At 37.1% G+C, this 24,727-nt stretch overlaps 4 protein-coding genes and 1 long non-coding RNA gene across 14 annotated transcripts; 2 read left to right on the top strand and 3 right to left on the bottom strand.

Annotated features, from left to right (window-relative positions):
* The first annotated feature begins 3,419 nt into the window (after nt 1–3,419).
* On the top strand, nt 3,420–7,314 carry LOC103941362 (molybdate-anion transporter). Of its 3 annotated transcripts, XR_666454.2 has the most exons (10): nt 3,420–3,939; nt 4,184–4,328; nt 4,442–4,610; nt 4,703–4,961; nt 5,555–5,643; nt 5,896–6,078; nt 6,178–6,263; nt 6,374–6,458; nt 6,629–6,892; nt 6,971–7,314. XR_666454.2 is itself a non-coding variant. In XM_009351556.2 (9 exons), the coding sequence occupies exons 1-9, from the start codon at nt 3,714–3,716 to the stop codon at nt 6,761–6,763; spliced, it is 1,377 nt and encodes a 458-aa protein (XP_009349831.2). In that variant the 5' UTR covers nt 3,420–3,713; the 3' UTR covers nt 6,764–7,314. The 3 variants fall into 3 exon arrangements, 1 of the variants encoding a protein (XP_009349831.2); XR_007253461.1 differs by lacking the exon at nt 6,971–7,314 and having other exon boundaries at nt 6,178–6,276; nt 6,629–6,660; XM_009351556.2 differs by having other exon boundaries at nt 6,629–7,314.
* LOC103941363 (probable prolyl 4-hydroxylase 9) lies at nt 7,268–10,375 on the bottom strand. The gene is made up of 8 exons (XM_009351557.2): nt 9,969–10,375; nt 9,750–9,860; nt 9,467–9,624; nt 9,150–9,252; nt 8,563–8,658; nt 8,045–8,110; nt 7,849–7,968; nt 7,268–7,575 (listed from the first exon to the last, which is right to left on the bottom strand). The coding sequence occupies exons 1-8, from the start codon at nt 10,101–10,103 to the stop codon at nt 7,489–7,491; spliced, it is 876 nt and encodes a 291-aa protein (XP_009349832.2). The 5' UTR covers nt 10,104–10,375; the 3' UTR covers nt 7,268–7,488.
* A 730-nt stretch (nt 10,376–11,105) lies between these two features.
* Nucleotides 11,106–12,619, bottom strand: LOC103928711. The gene is made up of 2 exons (XR_007253456.1): nt 12,482–12,619; nt 11,106–12,040 (listed from the first exon to the last, which is right to left on the bottom strand). It is a non-coding gene; the product is annotated as an uncharacterized LOC103928711 (long non-coding RNA).
* Nucleotides 11,765–15,480, top strand: LOC103928712 (protein CONSERVED IN THE GREEN LINEAGE AND DIATOMS 27, chloroplastic). Its single transcript, XM_009337789.3, has 7 exons — nt 11,765–11,998; nt 12,507–12,659; nt 12,987–13,064; nt 13,493–13,588; nt 14,641–14,676; nt 14,771–14,952; nt 15,024–15,480. The coding sequence occupies exons 1-7, from the start codon at nt 11,765–11,767 to the stop codon at nt 15,184–15,186; spliced, it is 942 nt and encodes a 313-aa protein (XP_009336064.2). The 3' UTR covers nt 15,187–15,480.
* A 227-nt stretch (nt 15,481–15,707) lies between these two features.
* LOC103928710 lies at nt 15,708–20,224 on the bottom strand. 8 transcript variants are annotated; one of them, XR_664383.2, is made up of 6 exons: nt 19,726–20,223; nt 18,044–18,934; nt 17,359–17,444; nt 16,916–17,056; nt 16,278–16,521; nt 15,708–16,196 (listed from the first exon to the last, which is right to left on the bottom strand). XR_664383.2 is itself a non-coding variant. In XM_009337788.2 (6 exons), the coding sequence occupies exons 1-5, from the start codon at nt 20,053–20,055 to the stop codon at nt 16,377–16,379; spliced, it is 1,593 nt and encodes a 530-aa protein (XP_009336063.2). In that variant the 5' UTR covers nt 20,056–20,224; the 3' UTR covers nt 15,708–16,196; nt 16,374–16,376. The 8 variants fall into 8 exon arrangements, 7 of the variants coding, with proteins under 7 accessions (XP_009336063.2, XP_048427277.1, XP_009336062.2 ...); XM_009337788.2 differs by having other exon boundaries at nt 16,374–16,521; nt 19,726–20,224; XM_048571320.1 differs by lacking the exon at nt 16,278–16,521 and having other exon boundaries at nt 19,726–20,224.
* Between the last annotated feature and the right edge of the window lie 4,503 nt (nt 20,225–24,727).

Genomic DNA, 24,727 nt, shown 5'->3' with positions numbered 1-24,727 from the left:
GAGTGAACTATGTCCTCTTGTTGATGTGGGCATTCCAATTCCCAACCAAACTCAGTCAGGCGAATGAAATGAATGTGGTGATGCAGTTACGAAACTTGTTGATGACTTTTGTACTGAGCAACTTTGACCAAAGAAGGAACACTCTTGACCTAAGATTTTAGAACCTGAAGACAAGGGGATGCAATTCAGTACTAGGTTCAGGATCTTCTACACCAGGTTCGGCAACTTTAACTATTTAGTTCATAAACCTGCATAACAATAAAGAATGAGCTTTAATAGCTTAGTACGGACATAACATTACCATGATAAATTGACCAAACTAAATTAAGAGTCATAATATCATACATAGTCAGATATCAAATCATTATTGATAACAATGCATGAATTCAATGCACACTCTTCGTCTATACCCATTAATTTGAATAACTAAACATCCAGACCTCATATGTCTCATTCTGTACTTATACCACTTGGTCCCAAGTAACTAATTATACGAACTAACTCCCCTAACACAGCCATCCCAATCTCCCACCTCTGATCTTGTGAATACATAACATATCCATTCACTTGCTATTGTTCTTTCACCTAACACAGCCATCCCAATCTCCCACCTCCAAGTCGTCCCTCACATAAAGATCGTCTTCACCGCTGATCACATAAAGAGTGTCATAGAAAATCCAATCTCTCCCCCTAAGATGTTGATAGAATTTTTTTTTTTTTTTTTTGTCAGATATACTCACACCACTTTCATCGCCATGTTGCCGCCACCACCTTATTATGACCATCTTCTCTACACCTACCACCACCATTGTCACCGTCACTGCCACCATTGTCAGTTCCATGAGCATCACTGTTACTCCTACCATAACCACCGCCTACACTACCATCACCATGATCACCACCCCTACCACCATCATCATCACCACCGCCCCCCATCTCTACTCCTCTAACACCCCAACACCACCCCGCCAAGACAATCACCATGTGACATTTCTACCACCATTGTATAAGACTACTTTGTCATAGTCATGATCACTAGTTCAATAATGAAACTTAAAAATAATATTGCTTATTTATAAATTGGTGATTAGAAATTTCATGATAATTCACATAGTTCTAAAAAAATCTAGCATGAAACTCTCTGGAATTCTGCAAGGTTTATCATGTAACTCTTTTCTTTCTCATAAAAGTACATCATTATAAGTCTACTAAATCCGTGAAAGTCTACCACTTAAAAAAATCAACTGCATTTAAATTTTAAGACAATACACCCGTCAAGTGAGAAGAATTAGATTCAAATTTCGATAGAGGTTTCACAAACAAACCTAAAATTTTTGGTCTTTGTTTAAAAAAATAAAAAGAAGCTACTTAGCACTACAATATAATAGTATTCCTTTTCACTTATAGTGAGAGGTCTTAAATTCAATTATCGCTAAAGATGAATTTGAACCATATTATTACTAGTCTATTATGAGGTTTAGGAGGTGTAGTCAATTTGGATTTCAAAGGATTTTAATGGACTTTTTATAAGTGACAGATTTTAGAGGATTTTAATAGACTTTGTAATCCTATATAGATTTGGCAGATTTACATAGATTTTCATTACGATTTTTGTGGATTTGTATGGATTTCTGTCATGGATTTCTAAGAATTTCAAAAAAAAATTAAAAATCACATGTAGAACTGTCAGATCATTTTTAATGAAATCATGCGGCTGGGACTAAACAACTCCAATACGTGTTCAATTATGGGTCTCTTCTATTTGACCTTCCTTCATTCCATCTAGCATATCGATCACAAGCTACAAGCATATTCACCATGATACTTTCGTTCCCCTTCAATCCCATGCCCACCATTTTCCTAAACTTCAATGCACACTCTGCATTCCCACCCTTCCAATACCCACCATGCATTACAATCCAAGAAACCATATTTATCTCAGGCATTTCATCAAACAACCTACATGCAACCTTCAAATCACCAAATCCAGACATTTATGTACAATCATCTAAGAAAAAGTGGAGAAGAATTCATAGTAGGACTATTCATCTTCTTTGCTCATGAAAAGAAATCATAGGGGGAGGGTTGGATTGTTGATGACATTTTGTATTTATACTTCCCACCCTCATATCCATCAAAATCCTTCATTTACAAAAATCCTAGCAAATCTTTGGCATTCCCACTACACCTAGATTTGTATGAATTTTTTAAAATTTTAATTGACTACCCATGTATTTGGATGTATTCTTCAAATCCCCTCAAATCCTAATTTGACTACACCATGATTTTCAAAGCTTTTAAAATCCTCTTTCAAACTCCTAATTACCTATACTTTGATTTTAAAGTCTATTAAAATACTATCAAATCCTAATTTGACTACACCTCCTTAGTCCACTTCCACTCCCTCACCCTCTTAATATAAAGGGTAAAGTACAAAAAATTACCTCAACTATTGGTGTCACGACACTTTCATACCTTATCTTTTAAAATTGACAATGTCATACCTCACCCCAACCCAACCCGAAGGAGGAAGAAGAAGAAGAAGAAGAAAAAAGAAGAAGAGGAAGAAGAAGAAGAAGGAAAAAAAAAAAATAATGGGAAACTCAGTTTGTCCTCTCGCCGCCCCTGCAAAAGAAAAACAAGAAGAAGAAAAGAGAAGGAAAAGAAAAAAAAAAAAACCCAGTTCGTCTGTCCCTCCCATGGGAAACTCAGTTCGTCCTCCCTCCCCCCTTACCCACCCACCCTCCCTCTTCCCTCCACACCCATTCCCCCCCATTTTCTCCGCGCCCAGGTTCTTAACCTTCAGAATCGGCCTGGCGAAGGTTTCCCGATTCCACCTCAACGAGATATGGGTTTTTTTATTTTTTGGGTTGCAGGTAATGGGTGCGAGGTTGGGTGCAGAGGGTGGGTGTGAAGGTGGGAAGGTTGGGTGCGGAGAGTGGGTGCGGAGAGAAGAGGGGGTGGGGAGCGGGGAAAACAAATTGGTTTTTTTTTTTTTTTTCTTCTTTTTTTCTGAGTTGTAGTTGCAGAAAGGAGAAAGAAGATGAAGATGGGGAGAAGAGAGAAAATGGGGGAAGGGGACGAACTAATGTTGTGATGTTGGTTTTTTTTTTTTTTTTTTTTTTTTTTAATAACTTTTCTTTATTATTTTAATATTTAAAAAATATTAAATGATTTTTTTTAGTTTTTAATAATTTTTAATAAAAAATAGATCCGGATCAAGATACATCAGCATTTAACTGAGAAATAAACGGCCAAGCTAACGGAAGGTATAACATTGACACAAATTCTAAAGATGAGGTATGACATTGTCAATTTTAAAAAATGAGATATGAAAGTATCGTGACACCAATAATTGAGGTAATTTTTTACACTTTATCTTAATATAAATGATACCATTTGCTCAAAATAAATAAATAAAGAACGATCGTAATGAACAGAAGAGCCCGGGTAACCGAACTTCCTCTCGAAACGACGACGCGTCCAGCTTCCTCTACAGTTGTACTACTCAGTCACAGGCTCCGCTCCTTTCACAGTTAACAGGCATAAAGAGAGCCCATCTCCATGTACGAACGTTGAAGTTTCAAAAACCCCAAATTCCATAATCCATTGACAGATCTCTCAACTCCCGATCCGCACCAATGCCTCCTCCAATCTCCGAGATCCGAAGCTTCTCGCTCTGATCGATTCCAAGAAGCTCCGAATCGGAATCAATGGCGGTGGTGATTGAGAGCTCCGTTTGGGAACCGAATCCCGGCGTATACATATTCATCTTCCTGGTCTCTCTCTTCTCCATCATCGTCTTCCCTTATGCTTCGAGCAGCGGCAGCAGCAGCAGCTCCGGCAAAGCTCCGTCGCTCTTCGACCATGGAATCTCCCCCACCGCTTCCTCTCTTCGCTTCCAGCGCAACTTCCTTCTCATCTATTCTCTCGCCTCAGGTCCGTACTCCTAACGACGTCGTTTATTATTCCCTTCCACTTCCAGATAGATCTTCTCTGTTTAAATTCAGACTTTGTTTGGTTGCCGGGAAAGTTGAACTCAACTTACATAGAAATTTATATTTTTGTACTTCCATTTTGTCATTGCTCAAACTGAAAATCGCATTTTTAATAATCTAACTTAGTAATTTAGCTATTAAATTTCAATCACTGATCGGATACTTTTGTACTTTGATGACGCCAGTTATGGAAGGAGTGTGGTCTGTATTTGGCGAGTTCGAATTAGCTTACCACGGTTTGAGCAAAGAGCAAATGATGTTTTCTCTCTGTGTTGGATTTGCAGCATCTCTCATTGTTGGTTCTTTCTTAGGCGTGCTTTCGGATTTAATGTGAGTGTCGATTTCTAGCTTAACTTGTCAGTCTTGTTTCTTGTTTTATATTCGGATGCCCAATTTTAAACCCTAATTGATTTCCCTCTGTTGTTGTTTTGTAATTTGTGTAGCGGTCCAAAGAAAGTTTGCATCCTCTTTTGCATTCTACATCTCTTTCTTGGCTTGTGGAAGAGAATTACTGATCACCCGAGCATTTTGGTGGCGAGAATTTGCTTGTCTCTCACAGCTTCTATTTTTTCAATCAGTTTTGAGACGTGGATGGTAGTTCAACACGAAGAGGTTGTTAAGAAATGTCGTCTTTCAGATTTGATTTGTGTGCAGCAATTAGTCGAGGAAATGAAATGGTTAATATATAGGCTTTGTGTTTGCAGCAAGCGCACAGGCAAGATATGTTGAGTGAGACGTTCTGGTTAATGAGTTTCTTTGATGCTGCATCTCTTATTGGAAGCCAGGTGCTTTCGAATTGGCTCATTGGTGATAATTTGGAGAAAAACATGGCTTCTCATTCTACTACAGCCGTCTTCTTGGCAATACTTGGCTTAGTCTGTCTCCTGAGAGGATGGACACAAACCCCACAAAAAGTAGCTCTTAAGGAGTATAGGGCATCTTTCTCTGCATATATTTTTGGTGGTAAGATTCCATTTTGTTTATAAACTTCCATCTACTTAATATACTCAAAAACAAATTATACTGCTTCGATACATTCATTATGAAAATTAATCAATTATTAGATGAGATTGATTGAGACTGAGTGTTTAATCATTTAAGATTTGTCAAATGCTTTCAATTTTTGCAAAACTCTATTCATGAGGACCAAACTCTTATGTGCACTGCACTTTATTTCTTTCGTTGTTTATGTTTGCCTCCATTGACACTGAGCTGTATCTACTTGCCCCTCCATTGATACTTCTTGTGTATGTTTCACCATTTAATACCATCTTGAATAGTTAGTTACTGATGTCATCTTTCCTTTGATGGGACGAGTACTTGTAGCTGTAGAGCATTTTCACACTTTTATCTGGAAGTTTCGTTTTTATAAAGTTCCCCATTTCTCATAACTGATTATTTTCCAGTTAGAGGTCTGATTATGTTATGTGTTCTCATATAAGTATTTAGCTGCTCTTCTGCATATGCTTTACATGTCATGGTGTGAACTATAGGCGTAAGCTTTAGCTATGAATTTGAGGTTTATTCTTACTGTTGCGACTTTACACGATTGCCAGATAAAAGAATATGGCTTTTGGCATGGGCACAAGCTTGTCTTCACTTCTCTACAGCAGTCTTCTGGATACTATGGGCCCCTACAATAGTGGTATGGTTATCTATAATTAAAATTAAACTATTTAATAGAAGTGAAAGTAACCATGCTTAATATCTGAAGGACTTTGAACTTTGCACTAATGAGATTCTTTTCTTTCCTCCATAAATTGAACAAACAATTCTTTCTTGGTTTCTTCCATCTGGGTTAATTTAAAAGATGTATTTGAAGTTTTGGACCTTGGATATCTCTTGAGACTGAGAGTTTCATTTTCTTCCTATAATTTTAATAACAACATGATTTTAGGCTGATGGACGAGAAGTGCACCTAGGGTTGATATATCCATGTTTTCTGGGCTCAAGAATGCTCGGAAGCACAGTATTTCCGTGGCTGAATAGTGGACTGTCATCCCTTAGAACTGAGGATTGCCTAGAATATGCATTCATCATGCTGGGGCTTGTATTATTCATAACAGCTTATGATTATCAGGTAAAGATGTTTCTGTTTTGGAATATTTGAGAAATATAATATCACTCCTGTTTGATGCTTCTTGTTCAGAAGTTTAAACTTTTAAACGCTGATATGCAGGAAATTGGAGTTTTAGTGACACTGTTTTGCATATTTCATGCTGGTCTTGGTGTGGTTTTGCCTTCACTTGCCAGATTGAGGACCATGTAAATTAAACAAGTGCTCTTTCTTTCTATTAGCTGATATCTCTTCTCTCAATTTTTGTTACGTGGATTTTTATTTTATAGTTTTTGTGCCTTTACTTGTTTGTTAACAGGTATGTCCCTAATGCACTCCGTGGAGGGATGATAAGCCTTTCTCAAGCACCTGCAAATGCAGCAATTCTGCTTTTTCTGGTGCAGGTAAGTGTTTCTTTCTAGAATCACTTCGATGTAGAAAAAGAAAACATATAATTAAGCATCTCCCGCAGCCACAGTAACAGAAAGTTCATTCGACTGGTGATTTCCATCATGGAGATTATTGATTTGGCATTCATCCACTGACTTTTATTGCTACGGTGGTATTGATGCAGGGGAAATATTACCATAACATCGGTAATTCAACAATCATAGCTTTTGCTGCCCTTGGGCTATTCACAGCAGCTGGTTGCATGCATGTCTTGAAGCGATGGGGGAAGCAACCATATCACAACTGGCATAAATTGTGATGTTTTTACCTAATCATCACCGAGCTTATCGGCCGAGTTGGAGAATCCTGATCATCAATTGCTCAGTCCCTGACTAGCACAATGAGTGTGTTTAAAGAAAAAATTATGTGGCTCTGAATCTGCACTGAGGTATGCCACTATAGAAGAACATAAATATTGAAAGAAAGTGTGAAAGATTAGATTGATATGGTCTTGTATACTCCTTAGGGATCAACTGACTGACTGCAAGGCGGAAATCAATTATCGGTTCCTTGTCACTCAGTTCGATTCAAGTTGCCCAATCCATCTCACACGCTCAACTTTCAGGGCACGTCTGCTGGTTAGTCAGGAAAAGAGCAAGGGATTTACATGTTTACTAGTAGATTTTACAAGTTTATAATCGGCACCGTTGCAGTTCAGGGATTTATAAATCGACAGTAGCTGAGAGCTGCAAATCTCTGCCATCCTTATTCCGAAGATATATTTTTTCATTTTTTTGTTATGTAGAACTGAAACAGAATGGAATTGTCAAAATTCTTGCACATGAAAATACATCTTATTTTTACCTGCCACACATCATTTATTTAATTCAGTTGCTAGACGAGATACAAGCCGTTAACACGACGGAAAACTTCTCAAGATTCCGATCTATAACACAAAAGACCCCCCCTGCCGCCGGCTGTTGTTGTGTGCTTAATGCTCAAGTGAAGATAAAATTTGAGCATTATGCAACAATATATTAGCAACTAATCCTCTTGTTCTTGATCCCTGACCCACTTTGTAGCTACCCATTTTTCCCCTTCGATTACAGGACAGCTCCCGTGTAATGCTAACTGCAGAGGCATCATGCCAATTACGAAATTAGAATGGATGATTAAACAGTAATTGTATAGGAACGTTTAACTGTTGCCGATTTGGTGCACAACGTATTGTATAAGGACACCGACAAAATAAACGAATAATTTCTCTCAGACAGAATGATGTACAGCAGTCGGGATAAATTTCTCGAGACAAGCTAAGGAAAACGTTTTTTCTTTCTGTTTTTCATCGATGATTCTGGAAATGATGGTAATAATAGTGGCAATGGGAAGCAAAGCAACACTAACCATATCAATTGTACCATTTGGAAGCAATGAATAAAACAGAAGTCCATCCCCTTTGCGTGGCTTCACTTTCAAACCAACACATTCCCGAAAATCATAGGTTCCATCCGTGTTTGAGCCATTCTGCAGATCAAATGCAGGATGATTGATAATGAACAAACCAAAAAGGCAATGAGAAGCACGGAGGTCTTGACCTTACCTCGTAAGGAAACATGGTTTCACCACCTTCTTGAACATCACTTAAATACAACAAGAATGATGCAACCTGCACAAGTTCAAATATGACTCTTTAAGAGCTTTTGGTAAATAAACAGTACAATTCTTTCAAATCTCTAGCTTGGTAACGATATTATTTGAGAAAATTCTAGAACTTGTCGTAGAACATTTTTTGTGACTTAAGACAAGAAAACCATGACATCCGTTTGGTTTCGGACTAGCTACTCCAATTTATCCAGGTAACATACACTGATATGTTTCAAAGTGACCAACTGTGCTTTCCATCCCAACTGTAGTAGTTGTGCAAATGTAGCAAATAAAACATTGAGGTTTATCTTTGCCTAGTTTTATCTGTCTGGACGTGGGAGTGCAAGTGTATCGGTGATACATAACCACAAACATTATGAGTGCAAGTGTATCGGTGATACACAACCACAAACATTATGATCATAAAACCAACAAAGGCCAATTGAAAATGCATGTATTACGCTGAAGATGTACCCTTTGGCTCTTCTGAGGACCATATTGATCAGGGTGGAATGCATCATAATGAGAATTATACTTCTGCCCGATCTCATAGCGCAAGACGTTAAATGCCTGAAACATGATGATATCCTCAGCTCAGACAATTTTACAAACTGGCCTGAAATAAAAGGTTAACTAATTCAACAAAAGGATCAGCGACTTTCAGCAACACTACACCGATTTCATTTATTTATGTTTCTATTGGGTGGTGGGCACATAACAGAAACACATAGACATGTGAGGAACAGAACCAAAAATCCATAAAAATAACTAGTATGTAAATGTAAAGTCTTCTCATCTGATCCAACAGGATTATTTTGCAACAACCCTTCTTAACCCAGTTTGCGCTTGCAGAACAATTACATTACAAGTTCAAGGAATATAATTTGGCAACACAACATACGATATTTAACTTCACACTGTCAGCTTGGACATGACTGAAAAACTTCCACAAGTATTGCTTACAACAAAACATGACAAGCCATTATGATCTTTGTATAGATATAGATAAAGAAATGACAAGGATGATAATCACAAGCTCAAAAACTATAACTAAACAGTACCTCTCCGTGTGTCCTGGGAAGCATTGTAGCCCTTGAAATCTTTTCCTCAATCACATCCAAAGTCCCGGATTTATCATCAGAAGCAGAAAGAAACACGCCTGAACTGCTTCAAAATACCGTGTAAGCATGATATGTAGCATCTATAACCGCTCATCTTTACAAAAACTACTTACATGTGAACCCGAATCACATTAAATGCTATTTTTTCTAAGCTTATATCAACAATCAACAATAAAAATGGGATGCATAACCAGTACTAATAGTGCAAATCCTGAAAAGGGTTTGCTGATTCACCACAACAAATGTTGAAAATGTACCTTGTTCGTATATCCTTTGTGCTTTCCTCTGTCTCTCCTTCTCGCAAAGCCAAAATCGATGGTTTAAGGCGTGGTTTTGCCAAACCGATTATGCTTTCGCATTGCTCCGCAGTTGCAAAATTAGGAAAATATAATGCTCGCGGATACCAACTCAAAACCTATAAGCAGTTCATATGCCCCCATTTCTTGTCAGCTAATGAAAATTCAATCTTTGATTACAACCCTAAATTGATCAAACTGTTCATAACAATCCAAGAAAAAAACATTAAAAAGCAACAGAAACCTGAAAGGGAATGGAAGTTAAAGAATCGTCACCGGTCTTGCCATAAGGCATCGAATTGTAATCTGTCTCCAACAGTCTCGCTCTCAGCCTATTACCACCACCACTCACATGCTGCCAAAAAATTCAAAAATAATCTAGTCAATTTTGAAAAATTGAAAAACCCCATTAAAGTTGTTGATCAAAATAAAAAACCCAATAGAGGAAACGGGGAAATTTTACCTGGGAGAGGAGGGAGGAACCATAGAAGCCAGCAAGGAAGAAGAAGGAGCAGAAGATCAAAGTGGTGGGCAATCCGAGTATGCCCTTGAACTTGAACTTGGAGCTCCAATTCCCTTTCCCACTTTTGGGTCTCATCGGTAATTTCACTTCCCTTCCAATGCTGCTGCTGGCGAATTGGCAATGGCGGTGGTGATCGGTGGCTTTTATCTGGTCTCTTCTGTGTTAACAGTCACTCAAATACTGACTAATTGCAGGGTCTCAGTCGTGCTTTTAGAGTAAGCAACCCGCCTTCTTTTGATTCTAATTGCACGCACGGCACCGCGGAGGTTGGTGTTGAGAAAGACTGGGATTTTGTGATTTGAATTATTTACAAAATTACTGGGGGTGGTAAATTTTTAAGAATATAACAGGAATACGGTCCAGTAAAAATATAATTAATTAGAAGCATAAAAAAATAAAAAAATTTGACTAATTGTATTATTACGCTTATTTATTCAGCCGTGTTATCGGGACACGAAAAGTCTTTTTGGGATTTTGGAGATTTGGAAATTGGAATCCAATGGTAACTAGGAATACAGAATTGTGTCTCTTTCTGACAAAATCGGCAGGCAATGTGGCGTGGAGCATCTTTTTCTTTTTGGTTATGCAGTTTCACTGTTCAGTTTTTCCACTTTCCTGTGGAGTCAAGTCTCAACGGCTCAATGTAATCACAATCATAATGTTACTACTAAAATACGATCTGATAATATTTTTCTTTGACAAAGCTAATCTTCTCAAATTAGGGCAATATGTAAAAGTGTTTGTTAAACTATTAGCCTTCCCTTCCCTCCCCTCCCCCTGCATCCGCACCGTCGTCCCCCTCCCCCTCCTGCTCCTGATGGGTGGTTTTCAGCACTCCATCCTCTTATCCCTTACCGGTCTCTCCCACCATTTTGTGAGCCTCCCTCCAAGATATGGGCCATGCCTCCTCCCAAGGTTGTATTACTTGATTTGGGGTTAGATCCCTGGTTGCTGGTTGGATGGATGACTTCATTATTTCGATACACATTTTGTGTATTTAGTTGTCTTCAAATTATCAAGAAAAATATCATTCATCTAAAGCAAAGATAAACATTCTGCTCACAAACTTGCCAGACATAGCAAAGCTCAAGTTTGGCCCGTTTATTATATGAACTCGGAACTGTGTTCTCAGGACTAGGGCCAATACCCTTTAACCCTTTAATCACATGAGCTACAAGGTCTTACACCGTCCCATGAAAGCACGAGAAATGTGCACAAAACAGCGCACCCTTATGCGGTCCCATGAAAGCATTAGGAATACACACGACACTGCGTGGAAGGCTAAAGGTGTTCACGTTTCATTTGCACAATCAACGTCGCCAACACACTGTTTACAGACAAGAACAAAATTACTTTTTAAAGTCCCTAACATTTGGATAATCCTATTTACAAGCCTACATAATCGACGGTCCAAAAGTACACACACAAAGGAGAGGCTTGCACACATGTCCAATTGTGTGGGTCCCCCCTTCCAATGTAAGTATATAAGTAGTACCACACATTTTGCCTACCTGGCTTTGGGTCATTGTCCAAACAAGCCCTCCTCTTCCAAGTAAATTACAAATATGATTTTCCGAATCAGTTGTTTTCCTCCACGTAAATAATGCATGGTCCCTGAAAAAACACAACCATCCCTGTAAAACACTCATCTCCTCCCCCGGTTTCTTGCCAGTTGAACCAAGAAATTTAGGATACCCCTCGGCTGCACTCGGTTCGGTTCGATTTTCAGGAAATAGATGCTCCGAGCGCAAGTGTATTGCTCCCTGCTCTTTAGTCCTCCACAAGTCAAGTTAGTGACGGTTGGTAGCAGCTCCAGCTCATGGCTCATCCAATACCGTAGTGCTAGAAGGCTGCCCAGGGGGGTTTCTATCAAGGCCTTGAAAGATGGGGCAGGCGGGGAAACGAGCGGCTTCCGCGGGCAGAGTTGGGATCCGGGGTCAGAAATTGAGGTTCCTTTTGAGCAAAGGCCGGTATGTTTTCATTCTCTGTCTAATTTTGCAGTAGTCTCAGTCCTTCATTGTTCAACAGAAAATTTGATGAGCTTATTCGCTGAACAAGAATTCAGTCGGTAATAACTTCAATTCACTACTTGAGGAAAACAATTCAGATTTTTGTTTTTCTTGCATAAATCAGAAAATATAAAAGGATGACATAACCAAGAAGAATAAGTATGACCAATGACTAATGAAAATATGCCGTCCAAACAAATTTGTGGGTCTTATAGCTGAGTAGCATCTACCTGCACTTCAAGTCATGGGATTGAATCAAAGAAGGTGGGTAAGTGAATCCCAAAAGGGTTGGGAGAAGTTTTGCGGGAAATTCAGAGAAATCCCTTCTTATGCACCCCACTCAATGAGCAACAAAGAAAATAAATAAGGAACAAAAAGGAAGAAAATCAAATAGATTCCTACACATCATGTCTTGCATGCAATATGCCATAAAAAAATCCGTACTTAGAGTTATTTGATTCCATGATAGGTGAATGAGTACTCGTCTTTGAAGGACGGAGCCTTGTACTCGTGGGGCGAACTGGGACCTGGGCCCTTTTTACTTCGACTCGGAGGTTTGTGGTTGGTAACTTTCACAACTCTAGGATTGCCTATTGCAGCTGCAAGCTTTAATCCATCAAGGGTAAGATACAGATATTGTGCATTTGAAAGTCAACATCAGAAAATATATGTGGATATGATGAACAGATGGGCCAATATCATATGTATAGTAGTGTAAAAGCAAAAAAGCTTAATGTCTCGGCACCAACAAGGTTTCTGGAAACTAGAAGAGAATGTTCTCTGTGCTTCCATGCCTAAGAATATACTCAAATAGTTGTAAAAATCACACACAGAATCCCTGACATGCTACTAAACAAGTTAAATAGGAAGATGTAAACCCAGCAAGAGGTAATTCATTTGTCTTTACTTAACCTGTTCCAACCTTACTTTATCTGTTCCAACCTTGCAGGACCCTCTAAGATTTGCGCTAGCCGCTGGAACTGGAACCCTTTTTGTTGTATCGTTGATTATCTTAAGAATTTATCTGGTACGGTTTTCAGCTTACTTCATCTTACAATCGCGGCTGCAGTGCATGAGTAAAAGTTTTGCATTGAGTACTAACTAAACCTCACAGCCAAAACTTAATACTATATAAGACAGACACATGGTTTGTTGTATTACTGGCAACCATGGATTAAATTCTACTGGTAGAACATTACAACCATCTATTATTTGCTACCAGTCCCGAATACCACCCGGTATGTATGGATTGCACGAAAACAAATGCAAGGCTTGAAACTTCATGTGGATAAATTAAACAGTACTATGGTAAGCAATAAGAACAAAGAACAAGTTTATCTTTTAACAGAATGAACTTTACATCTAAGCAATTTTCATACTTAATATTTGTTTGGCAGAACCTCTCTCATTGTACAATCTTTAAAGCAAGTAAATCATATAATTACCGTACTGCAGGGATGGAGTTATGTTGGTGATAGGCTACTATCAGCAGTTATACCTTACGAAGAGAGTGGTTGGTATGACGGACAAATGTGGGTAAAGCCACCTGAGGTTAGTATTTTAACCTTATTCCTTCTCAGTTGAGAAACAAGGATGAAATCCCTCTGGAAAAGGTTAACCTTCCAAGTCTTATCCACATATCTTACTCAAGTATTCAACTGAAGAAGGCTAATCAGAATATTCAAAGAAATTAACTGGTCACATAAGGTTTAACGTTAATATTGCCTATACATCAAAACCTTGAAAAAAAAATATGATTTATGCTATGAAAAATGAATCCTGTCACTTATCACTAGAGCTTAATAGTTAATACTCGAATAAAGTTTCTGAAAGTCGGACTGTGTCCATCGTGTGACATATGTGTGCATATGCAATTATGGTCATAAATATTATACGTTGCATTAACTAAGTAGGGTCATTGAAGATGCAAATTTGAAGATATCAAAACTTGGTCATCACGCAATTTAAACATTTCATAAATGGTGTCTAGTACATAATAAGAATGAAAAGAGAACACTCAATCAAGCAAGCTAAAACAGATTCCAATTCAACAAAAAGGGAAAAAGCAGATCGGAACTATCTATGCTCGTGCCAACCCATAATTTAGGCAGAAAGCATCAATGGGGCATCATCCCAATCAATTTCATCATTTGATTAATGAGAAATAAACATCATGTAACAGAGAGCACCTTGTAAGAATATGCTCAACTGGAAATACAGCGTAAGCACTTCCACAATACCTCTTCTGCCGTAATTCAGGCACTGTGTTGCTATGGTGGCCATTTCACCTCGCTGCCAAATGCCAACCGCTGAAAAAATGATAGCGAGCAGACCTAAGTAAAGCATCTGATCTTAATTTGGGATCCAGAAAAACGAATAAGAAAAGAGTCACCCATAGTTAAGAACTTTCAGAAACCATCAATAAAGATCAGTTTATTCTACAAATTGTCCAGTTGAGTTAACAAGCAAAATGAATATGATAAGGAAGAAGGGCATACGAACATCCTTCACCCTCACTCTGCTACTCATACAGAATAATGCAGGAACTATCCTTGACTAAGATATGGTTACTGAAAACTAACAGCTCACTATTTTCCTTGCAGGTCTTGGCTCGTGACAGACTCTTGGGATCTTACAAGGTACTAGCAACAAGAACTTGAAATAAGCAAACAATCAAAATATAACCTAGAAAAGGATGATAATGAAATTTGTATTTGAAAATTTATGGTGCAGGTCAAACCAGTCATCAAATTGCTGAAACAGACTCTAGTTGGAACAGGGGCATTACTTGTTACAGGAGTGCTGCTGTTTATCTTTGCTACACCAGTGGAAGACCTCGTTCGCACCACATTTGGCACGAAACAAAACTCGTCAGATATTTCCGCCTCAAAAATCAGCTCAAAGTTCAATATAAGGTTTCACTCTGATCTATTATATACAGATTGCTTTTGATACTTTGTTCTCTAAATGTTGCTTGATCATGCAGTAAAGAGGAGTTGCTTAAATTGCCTACGGATGTGAAGGCCAATGATGATCTAGCAGCAGCCGCTGCTGAGGCTGCTGACGGAAGACCAGTCTACTGCAGAGATAGGTTTTATCGTGCATTAGCAGGTGGACAATACTGCAAATGGGAGGACCTGCTTAAGTGATGGGTCGAAGGCAAAAGATAAAATCATAATTCATATGCAATTCAATATTCTACAAAATTGTTTTACAAACAAAGTAGTGGTCTGCATGGAAATGCCATGTCCATCCAAGGAAAATCCAATAGCACCAGCAAATAGATGGGGGGTGGGGTGAAGGTTAGCATGCGACAGTGGAATGCCTCTTAGTCACTACTACATTTTATAAAACAGATTTTGTGAATGTCATTGAACAAATGCTGATAAACTATGCTTTGTAATTTGTAACATATAACAACAGAATCTAAAGGTATTACTTTATTTTAGAAGAAAAATGATCAGAAAACAGACATAAAGAAAGCACGAGAGAATGATTCAATGTGGAACATATTTACAATAGGTGATGTGACAAAAATCGAGCAATTAAGTTTCCTTTACTACTTTGTACTGTACATTATGCCATTAATGGAGAAGAAAAATGATCAACTTTCCAAATAAGCGGCAGTTGTCATGGTAAATATCCATGATAAACCAAAGAACAGGGAACAAAAAAAAGAAAAATGTATTATATATATCATTTGCTATGTGAGGCACATTAAATACCATAACTCTTCAGTCACTGGACTCACGAAGTTGAGATGTATCTAATGCATGCTCTTCTCGCCTAAGACAAGAATTCTTGAGAACAGCTTCAGGAATCAGAACAACAGCTGTGGAAACAACTAGAAATGATATCTGGAAAATAAGTGCCAGTCATACTTGGCGTCCAAACAACCTTGACCAGTGGCATTTTTGAGAAATAAGAAGCAGAGCCTCCGATGTCAGAACTCAAGCATTCCACCCCCAAAGATAGATCAACCAAGTTAGTGTAACTGTGTAAGTCCATAAACAGTATCCCCTGCAAACAACTTTCTAGCACTGGTTATGAGCTGTAGCCTTCAACAATATGCCAAGAGCCATTTGTGATCATGGATACAAATAGCTATGCCATATCATAATATAAGTTAAGCTCAAACGGTATCCCTCCCAGACAAGCTCTGCAAAGTCAAGACAAACGGCCTTCAATATATGTTCATGGTAAAAACTGATAGCAGGATATAGAACCATCGATTTTGTACTTATTGCTGCAGTCTAAGCTTTCTGACGCCAGATTAGAGCAAAGCACTGTTGAATACTTGGAGGAACACACAAGCGTAATTCCCCGACTAGTATACCTCCTAAATAAGTCTTTTGCACCAATTGAGAATTTTAAAAAGTCGTCTGTCAACGACATCCCTGAATGTATTTTTCCTTCTTTGTGCATCTTCAAGATCTAAAGTTCTATATGCAAGAGCAAGAAGATACATCGCAGGATGGAGTCTCCTACACACACCACAAGAGGATGGTAAGTGCATTTCTAAATGTATGAGAAGACCAAGTAAAGTCATGATGAACTAATGGAGGGATAATATCCTAACGATCCCCTTGAACAAATTCAATTATAAAAATGAAAGACAACAGCATTGTTCAGAATGGTGGCTTTTTTACTAGACACACGCCAACATAAAAAAATAAAAAAATAACCATTCACAAATTAGAAAATAAATGCTTAAATTTCACCTTGCACTAAATTTAAAGTATAAGTTGACCTGCTTCAATACATACAAGTTGAGCATCAATCCCTATTCTGTTTAGTAAATTAGTTATACACTAGATTTAAGAAAAACTGTGAATTATGAAATAGAGTTCAAGATCCAAAGCACATGACATTACTTACTTTTCAAATTGTTTTCCAGCATCAAAGCCATCCCAATATCGTTGAGATGGCAACATGCGGCCTTTCTTATCTCTACCAAATGTTTCAATATACCAACCGCCTATGTCATGCATGCCACAGCGAGGCTCAAACAGCCAAAATCTGTTCATACAAGTTAAGAAAACAATTTATTGATATGCTGGACTCATCTCACATGACATACATAGGACTAAAATGATAATTTTACCAATAAATTGTTGGGTTGATATGTAAAACAGACTCACTGGAGAACACAGAAGTAGATTTATAACTTTGTTCATGTCCTTGACTATGACAATGAACAAACAATAAAATTGCGCATGACAAAACCATATCAAATTCTTGCAAGAAAGAAAAAATATGGAGGCACATTTACTTAAAAATAAAGTATCAGAATGTTCTTTCATACAGATGTCATAGCTTACTTGCTTGGTGGCAACCGAGCTCTACTGCATCTGCACTCACAAACAGAAACATTTTCTCCCAATTCATACCAATACAAGTGTTTCACCTGTAAAAATTACAAAAATAAATACATGAATAATACTAATCCAACAATATAGTCTATATATAATATATATTATAAGCACCTCTTATCCAGATATAATTACAATCATAAATAGATATATAACAATAACTAATACCAGGCAGGCATATATGGTGAGCAATAAAGGTTCTTAACAAGATGCTTCATGCAACGACATACGTATGTACAAAAAGAAGCCCTGTTGAATCAAAATCTGTTCATGTTGGAATATACTATGCATTCAGGCAAAATGAAATGTCTTAAAGGAAAAGATTCCCAGTATGCCTTACCCAGTAGAAAAAGGTTAATCATCAATACAACGAAACCCATTTTAGGTTAAAGAACCATTGGCAACCATATGTTAATGACTTGGTGCATGTACATCTTAGATTATGCACCACTAGAATATATTAGAAACTTCTTAAATCATGCAGGATCTGAAATCTGCAGAATCACCCTCTAATCAAGTATGGAAAATTAGAAAGTGTAATATTGAAAAATATATACATTAACTTTAAGAAGAAATTTTATCAATAAGGATGAAAGACAGAGCAAAATAACTCGAAGAAACCAGGTTTACGAACCAGCAATGTTCTATGCTTCATAATCACATGGGTTTTCAAACCACTGCTATTGTAGACAAAGCAGGACCCTTCCTCTGAGCTAGTCCCTAATCCTGTTATTGTACCCAACAGAATCCTTGATCCAATGGCACCACCTAAAAATGAATCTTGAGAAAACCCTTTGTTGGTATGCACAGGATTTTCATTACAGCTGAGAAAAACATGAATGCGATCAGACTCTTGATTCTGTTTCCCATCACAATTGTTTTTTGGAGGGACTCTGGTGGCTGTAGCAACCACCATTCCACATAGATGCAATTCTAAATCTTTATATGCATCTGATGGGTCATTTTTGATATCCCAAGTTTCTGTATTTGCGTTTCCAACATCATCAACACCACCAGAGTTCTTGCTGATGCTAGAGTCCTCAACAGAATGACAAATTCCCAAACCTGCAGATGTGGAATAATTCAATTTCATATTGTTGTAATATGACAATTCTGGAATTTTATTGCCCAGACGGACCATCCCAAAAAGATCACGCCCTGAAACCAAATGCAGCACCTCTGGAGTTTCATACACAGACCTCTCTTCAGCTTCGAAGCAGTCCGGAAGAAGCTCCATAGACTCTATCAGAGGGCCATAGTAAGCCGCATGTATGGCTGAATAGAAATCTCTCTCAAGAACATCAAAATAACCTGTACCAACCACCACCCTCCTCTCTGACAAAACATCATTTATAGCTAGTCTATACCACTTCAACCATTCAACAACTTCCATCTTCTTATATGTACTTAGATGACCCTTATACATGCTGAATGTCATGACATGCTCAGAATGTTTCTGCACAAGCTTTCTCTGAGATAACAGGTCCATGTCGTAATGGGCCCTCTTTTCGCAATCCGAAAGAATCTGCAATCCATTACCAGTTAATCAGTTATACAGTCAGATTAGAATACCTGTATTTTCCTGGTAATTTATAAATTCCTTTCTGGATTATTGTTCATAGAAGGGTAAATACCCTGCAATCTAATTCAAAGAAGAACACGTAATGCTTGTATGGAGCAAGCTAAGAGTATTCACTATATTTTCCTTCAGTATTCCCTTGCTTTAAGACTACAGCACAAGCTGTTTATGAAAGCAAGTTTAATTTGGATACTTTAATCTTTATCCGTTCCTGAACATTTGCTCTTGGGGGAGAGAAGAATATAGCAAGTTTTTACGGTCTTAAGAAGAATAACAGGAACTTTTCGGCCAGATGTGAGGAGGTGGATTTTTGTGGGATAGAGTTCGATTTTGAGTTTCTTTGTGGGCATCAATGTCTACTAAGTTTTCGACATATTCGAATTTCCTTTATTACAAGCCGATTCTGTAGTCCTGTAAGATGATTTGTTCCTTTAGGGAACTTCCAAATAGCCAGCATTTCAATTCGACTGCGGATATCGCCATGTTTATGATTCAACTACTATCTAAATTCCTTTATTATGTCATGTTAGTTTGGGATTTTGTTTGATTTAATTGCAATAATCCACCCATTTTTCAGTAATCCAATTTCAGAATTTAAGACTGACTTCTTTCTTTTGAATGCAAAACTACCAAACCTTACTTCCTATATGTGATAATTAATCCAAAATTTAATTGCAATAACAATGCGATTATTTGTATAATTAAGCTCAGAGAATTGGAGCAGCGAAGATACAAACCTCATAGGCGGCGAGGATTTGCACGAATCGGCGAGAAGCATCGGAATCGGTCTTCGACTCGGCGAGGTCCGGGTGAGTTTGCTTCGCCAATTTGTGGAAAGACACTTTGATTTCGGCAAATGAGCTGGTTTCGGAAACACCTAGGACCTCGTACGCGTTTTCTGAGCCGAACTCGGTCCGAGCTGACTCGGTTCTGCTACAGAACCACTGAGCTCCTCCACTCCGATTGAAGAGAAATAAGACATTGCGCCTTGGGTTCTGTTGAAGTGATAGCAGAAGAATTGGACGACGGCGAAGCAGAACGTCGTCTTTGCCGTCATGAGAAGCCATTTTCTAGTATATTTTTTAATTTAATTTTGGATTAATAGTGGGGGAACTTTGGAAATGGTGGAGCTGGAAGAGATGGGGTTGGTTTTCGCCCTTTCGGTAGGCGGGGAACAGTGAAGGTGCGGTTTCGGAGTCCGGAGGTAGTCTGCTGAAGTTGGTACGTGTCGTTTGTTGCTCATTCTTAGGGGAGTTGAATTTTATGGTCTTGACACGTGGCCAGAAAGTTTAATGGATTACGTACGAATACAGTTTCATTGGTTCGATTTGGTTTTCTTTTGGGTTTTTCTTTTAGAAAAATTAATAAAAAAAGTTTGAAAACTTTTAATTTTAATAAAATAAAAAGTAAAACGAATAGTATCATGATTGACTTTTTAATTTTAACATTGAATAGCTGCTCTACCACAACACATTTGAAGCTTTCTCTATGTGCGCATGACTCCACCATACAATTGGCATCATATCCATTCAAATTTCAAGTTTTTGTATTCGTCAAGTTTAATCAAGTACCCTCCACTCCAAATTTCGAATCGTTGACAATTTTGTTATCTTAAATTTATTGTGGTTTTTAGGGTTTCATTCAATTTTAGTTATGAATAAAATAAGGATTAGGTCTGAGAGTTATTCCATTTTAGAATTAGGTCTGAGAAGGGCAAAGTGTCATCCTTGTATCCATTTATAACATCGGGCATGAAAAAAGTTCTTGAATGTAGTATAATTTAGTCAAATTATATATTCTTTTAGTGCATATGCAAATATGCTCATGATTTGTTTATTCCAAATTCCATTAGTTAATTATATAATTCCTGATTTTTCATTAGTTAATTCCAAATTTTATTAGGCATTGGACATAATTTTTCATTAGTTAATTCCATTAGCCAAGCCTCAATCACTGAAGACAAAAATTGCTGAATAGTGTGTTTTATTGCTTATAGTTTGATTGAGTCAATTATTGTTAATTTGATCAAATTTATATTATGTTGTTGACTCTTTATGGTATTATTTAAAATAGTTATGGAGAGGTTAAGAGAAAATCAACCGAAGATAGCCTCTTACCCTTTACAATGAATATTCCTGAAAGCTCAAATGAAAATGATATATTGGCAAATCTTCCAGGAGATCCTGGGCTTTGACTTCGGATATCAGATCCAAATCAAGTCCGAAGAGCTTTTTCACAAAGGGAATTGGTTCAACCTCGAACCCATCAATTTCCATATACGTCATTTGTAGGAGTACAACGCTGTTTCAATCCAAAAAGGTTTGATGACTTTCCTACTTGGTTGAAGTATAGCATATAAAAAATACTATTTTCTGTCGAAGTTGTTATCTCTTCAAGCTAGAGATTCTAGACCAAGCAGTTAATGACAATTTTACTAGCAAAGGTTTTCAAAATTTGAAGAAAAAATGTTGACTTCGAGTTCATGTTGGAGGCCCTTATAGTGCTCACAACCAAGCTTTACTTCATTGTGAAGCTTTAATGAATCAGAATCAACATAGTCAAACAATTGTCCACAAGTAGTCGGATCAAGCACGTATTGATTATCGCACTCGTTTGAATGCATCACTTGATTGCAATCGCTTTTTATTATGACAAGGTCTTGCTTTTCGTGGTCATGATAAAAGTGAAGATTCAAGCAATAAGGATTTTCTTAAGCTTTTGAAGTTTCTTGCAAATCATAATGTGGGTATTAAAGATGTGGTGTTTAAAAATGCTTCTTAAAATCTCAAGTTAACATCACCTGATATTCAAAAGGATATTGTGTATGTAGCAGCATGTGAAACCACCAATGTTATGATGTTTGATATTGGTGATGATGCTTTCTTTTCTGTTTTGGTTGATGAATTGCGTGATATATCAATCAATAAGCAAATGGTAGTTGTACTTTGCTATGTGAATACCAATGGACAAGTAGTTGAAAGATTTATGAGCATAAAGTTTGTTCCTAATACCACTGCTTTTTCACTTAAAGAGGCAATTGATCAGTTATTCTCTATAAATGAATTAAACATATCTAGATTGCGTGGACAAGGTTATGATGGGGCTAGCAATATGCAAGGTGAGTTTAATGGTCTTAAGACACTTATTTTGAAAGAAATTGAAAGTGCATTTTATATTCATTGCTTTGCATATCAACTTCAACTTGTTCTTGTAGCCATGACAAAAAATCATATTCAAATTGGCTTTTTTTCTACTTGGTTAATAGCGTTGTTACTATTGTCGGAGCATCATGTAAACGTCGAGACATGATTAGAGAAAGACAACAAGCCAAAGTAATGGAAGCTATTCAAAATTATGAGCTTCCAAGTAGGTAAGGCTTGAACCAAGAAACTAGTCTTAAACGTGCAAGTGATACACGTTGGGGTTCACACTATGGTACCTTGGTAAACTTGATTAAAATGTTCTCTTCTGTAATTGAAATGCTTGAGATGATTGTAGATGATGGTGTAAGTCTTGCTCAAAGAGGTGAAGGGGATATTTTGTTGAATCTTTTGCAATCTTTTGATTTTGTCTCTAGTCTATTTCTGATGAAAGAAATATTGGGAATCACAAATGTGTTGTCACATGCATTGCAAAAGAAAGATCTTGATCTAGTAAAAAAAGGGCTATGGCTTTAGTCAAATCATGTAAGCAACAACTACAAGCAATTAGGGATAATGGATGGGATGCTCGGCTTGATAAAGTTTCTTCTTTTTGTGGCAAGCATGATATTGATATTCCTGATATGAATGATATCTTTGTAGCTAGAGGGAGGTCACAGCGTAGAGTTGAAAATTTGACAAACCTTCATCACTACCATGTTGATCCCTTTATTGATGTTATTGATAAGCAACTTCAAGAGTTGAACAATCGTTTTAATGAGGCAAGTACATAGTTGTTTCTTTGTGTTGCATGCTTAAGCCCAGATAACTCATTCTCAACTTTTGACATTGAAAAGTTAGTTCGTCATGCTCAATTTTATCCAAAAGATTTTTTTGATATGGAGCTCACACTTCTTGAAGATGAACTGAAGAATTATATTTTTGATATGCAAATAATGAATTTTTTGCGTTCAAAGGAATTAGTAGCCTTGCACAAAAGTTGGTGGAGACAAAGAGGGATAGACATTATCCCTTGGCGTACTTGCTAGTGAATTAGCATTGATTTTACTTGTTGCGACTGCTTCAGTTGAAAGAGCTTTTTTGGTGATGAAAATTGCGAAGAATCCACATCGTAATAGGATGATTGATCAACGGTTGTATGATAGTTTGGTTGTGTACATTGATAAAGTGGTATTTGATTCTATTGATAATGATGTTGTAATACAACGTTTCTAAAATATGAGAACACGTCGTGGACAATTATAAATGAAAGTATGATCGCTTTTTGAAAGCTATTTTTTGACTCCATTGTCTTAAATTCGTAGCTCCGCCACTAGATGTATAACAACAATGACAATGGACAATTAGGTCATTTCATAGTCTATGTTTAGAGTTGCAGCTTTGTTACAACATTGGATGTTTTGAACTAGTCCAGAAATGTTTCTTCTCTTTTGGTGGTTTAAGTTGTGGAGAATATTTCAAACACTTCTGATCAGCACATTCTCTACTTAGAATCCATCACTATAGCCATGTCTTTGTTGTTGGGAAAGTTTCCAGTGGCTTAGTTGTTGTTACCATTACTGCATGTGGGTTCTTTGAGCTTTTGGGAGGTTTTAAAAGATGGGATTTGTGAGCAATTTATTAGGTTTGATCATTAGTTAAGTTCCCTCCTAAGTTCACTTTAGATACTTGGACTTAGGTTTAAATACTAAAATAAAACGGTATCATTTTAAGTGTAAAGGAATTTGGTTCGACTGATTTTCCTTTTTTCGGTAAGTTTATTTTCGCTTTTCAGTTTTTTGGTTTCGATCCCTTTTTTTTAGGGTATTCGGTTTTTTGAACCCAGCCCTAGCATGGATTACAAATGGAAAATTTTGCACTCAAAATTCTTGATGTCAATGTGCCAAAGTTCGTTTCTTATAATCAAAATTTGTAAATCACATTACAAACATAATTTAAAAGTAAAAGGAATTCTAAAATAATAAAAATTGAAACAACAAAATTTTGTTAGAATTTGTGAATTTCTTTTTTGGTTAACTTAAAAAAATAATATAATTTAAGTACGAAATTTGATGAGTGTCTAGAATCATTAATATATGAAAGATAGTAGTTAGGAAATGTGACAGTAATGTTGGCAGAGATGGTGGAGGAGACGGTGGTGATGATGGTGGGTGGTGGGCAATGGTGGCAATAGTTGTGATGGTCATGATGATGGTGGGTGGTGGTGGCGGTTGTGACATGTCATGTGATGGTCACTAAATGTTGATTTTTTTTATTATATTATTGTTTTTTCCCTCTTACCCATAAAAATTTGGAAATAAAACTATTCACTTGGCAATTGCAGGTTCCAAATTCCAAATTTTTTCCTCGCGAAAATTCTAAATCTTTATGTTTTATGAATCCAAACAAGGGAATTGGTACATGTCAATTTATAAATGACTTTTTTTTTTAATTTCAAGTTCATTTTTCTCATACAAAATACTGCAGTTGATTTACTAAACGAATCGTTGATCTATTTGCTATAGTTGATTCACTAAACGAGTTTAGTTAAAATTTTTCTTTTACAAAATAATATAATATAATTGATTGTGATTATAAG

Source organism: the organism of the source record quoted next, unplaced genomic scaffold (genome assembly GCF_019419815.1).
Source record: "Pyrus x bretschneideri cultivar Hongxiangsu unplaced genomic scaffold, Pyrus_bretschneideri_v1 Contig59, whole genome shotgun sequence".
Classification (NCBI taxonomy): Eukaryota; Viridiplantae; Streptophyta; class Magnoliopsida; order Rosales; family Rosaceae; genus Pyrus; species Pyrus x bretschneideri.
This window is presented reverse-complemented; position numbering and strand designations above follow the sequence as displayed.

Excerpts from the sequence above, each read along its gene's own strand:
- LOC103941363 (XM_009351557.2), bottom strand. The coding sequence starts at position 10,103 with ATGAGACCCAAAAGTGGGAAAGGGAATTGGAGCTCCAAGTTCAAGTTC. Across the intron at positions 9,253-9,466 it reads ACAAAGGATATACGAACAAG|TTCAGGCGTGTTTCTTTCTG; the intron begins GTACATTTTCAA and ends ATTTTGAAGCAG. Across the intron at positions 7,576-7,848 it reads CAAATGGTACAATTGATATG|TTAGCATTACACGGGAGCTG; the intron begins GTTAGTGTTGCT and ends ATGCCTCTGCAG.
- LOC103928710 (XM_009337788.2), bottom strand. The coding sequence starts at position 20,055 with ATGGCTTCTCATGACGGCAAAGACGACGTTCTGCTTCGCCGTCGTCCA. Across the intron at positions 18,935-19,725 it reads AAATCCTCGCCGCCTATGAG|ATTCTTTCGGATTGCGAAAA; the intron begins GTTTGTATCTTC and ends AATGGATTGCAG. Across the intron at positions 17,445-18,043 it reads TGAAGCATAGAACATTGCTG|GTGAAACACTTGTATTGGTA; the intron begins GTTCGTAAACCT and ends TAATTTTTACAG.
- LOC103941362 (XM_009351556.2), top strand. The coding sequence starts at position 3,714 with ATGGCGGTGGTGATTGAGAGCTCCGTTTGGGAACCGAATCCCGGCGTA. Across the intron at positions 6,079-6,177 it reads TAACAGCTTATGATTATCAG|GAAATTGGAGTTTTAGTGAC; the intron begins GTAAAGATGTTT and ends GCTGATATGCAG. Across the intron at positions 6,264-6,373 it reads CTTGCCAGATTGAGGACCAT|GTATGTCCCTAATGCACTCC; the intron begins GTAAATTAAACA and ends GTTTGTTAACAG.
- LOC103928712 (XM_009337789.3), top strand. The coding sequence starts at position 11,765 with ATGCTCCGAGCGCAAGTGTATTGCTCCCTGCTCTTTAGTCCTCCACAA. Across the intron at positions 12,660-12,986 it reads CAAGCTTTAATCCATCAAGG|GACCCTCTAAGATTTGCGCT; the intron begins GTAAGATACAGA and ends CCAACCTTGCAG. Across the intron at positions 13,589-14,640 it reads TGTGGGTAAAGCCACCTGAG|GTCTTGGCTCGTGACAGACT; the intron begins GTTAGTATTTTA and ends TTTTCCTTGCAG.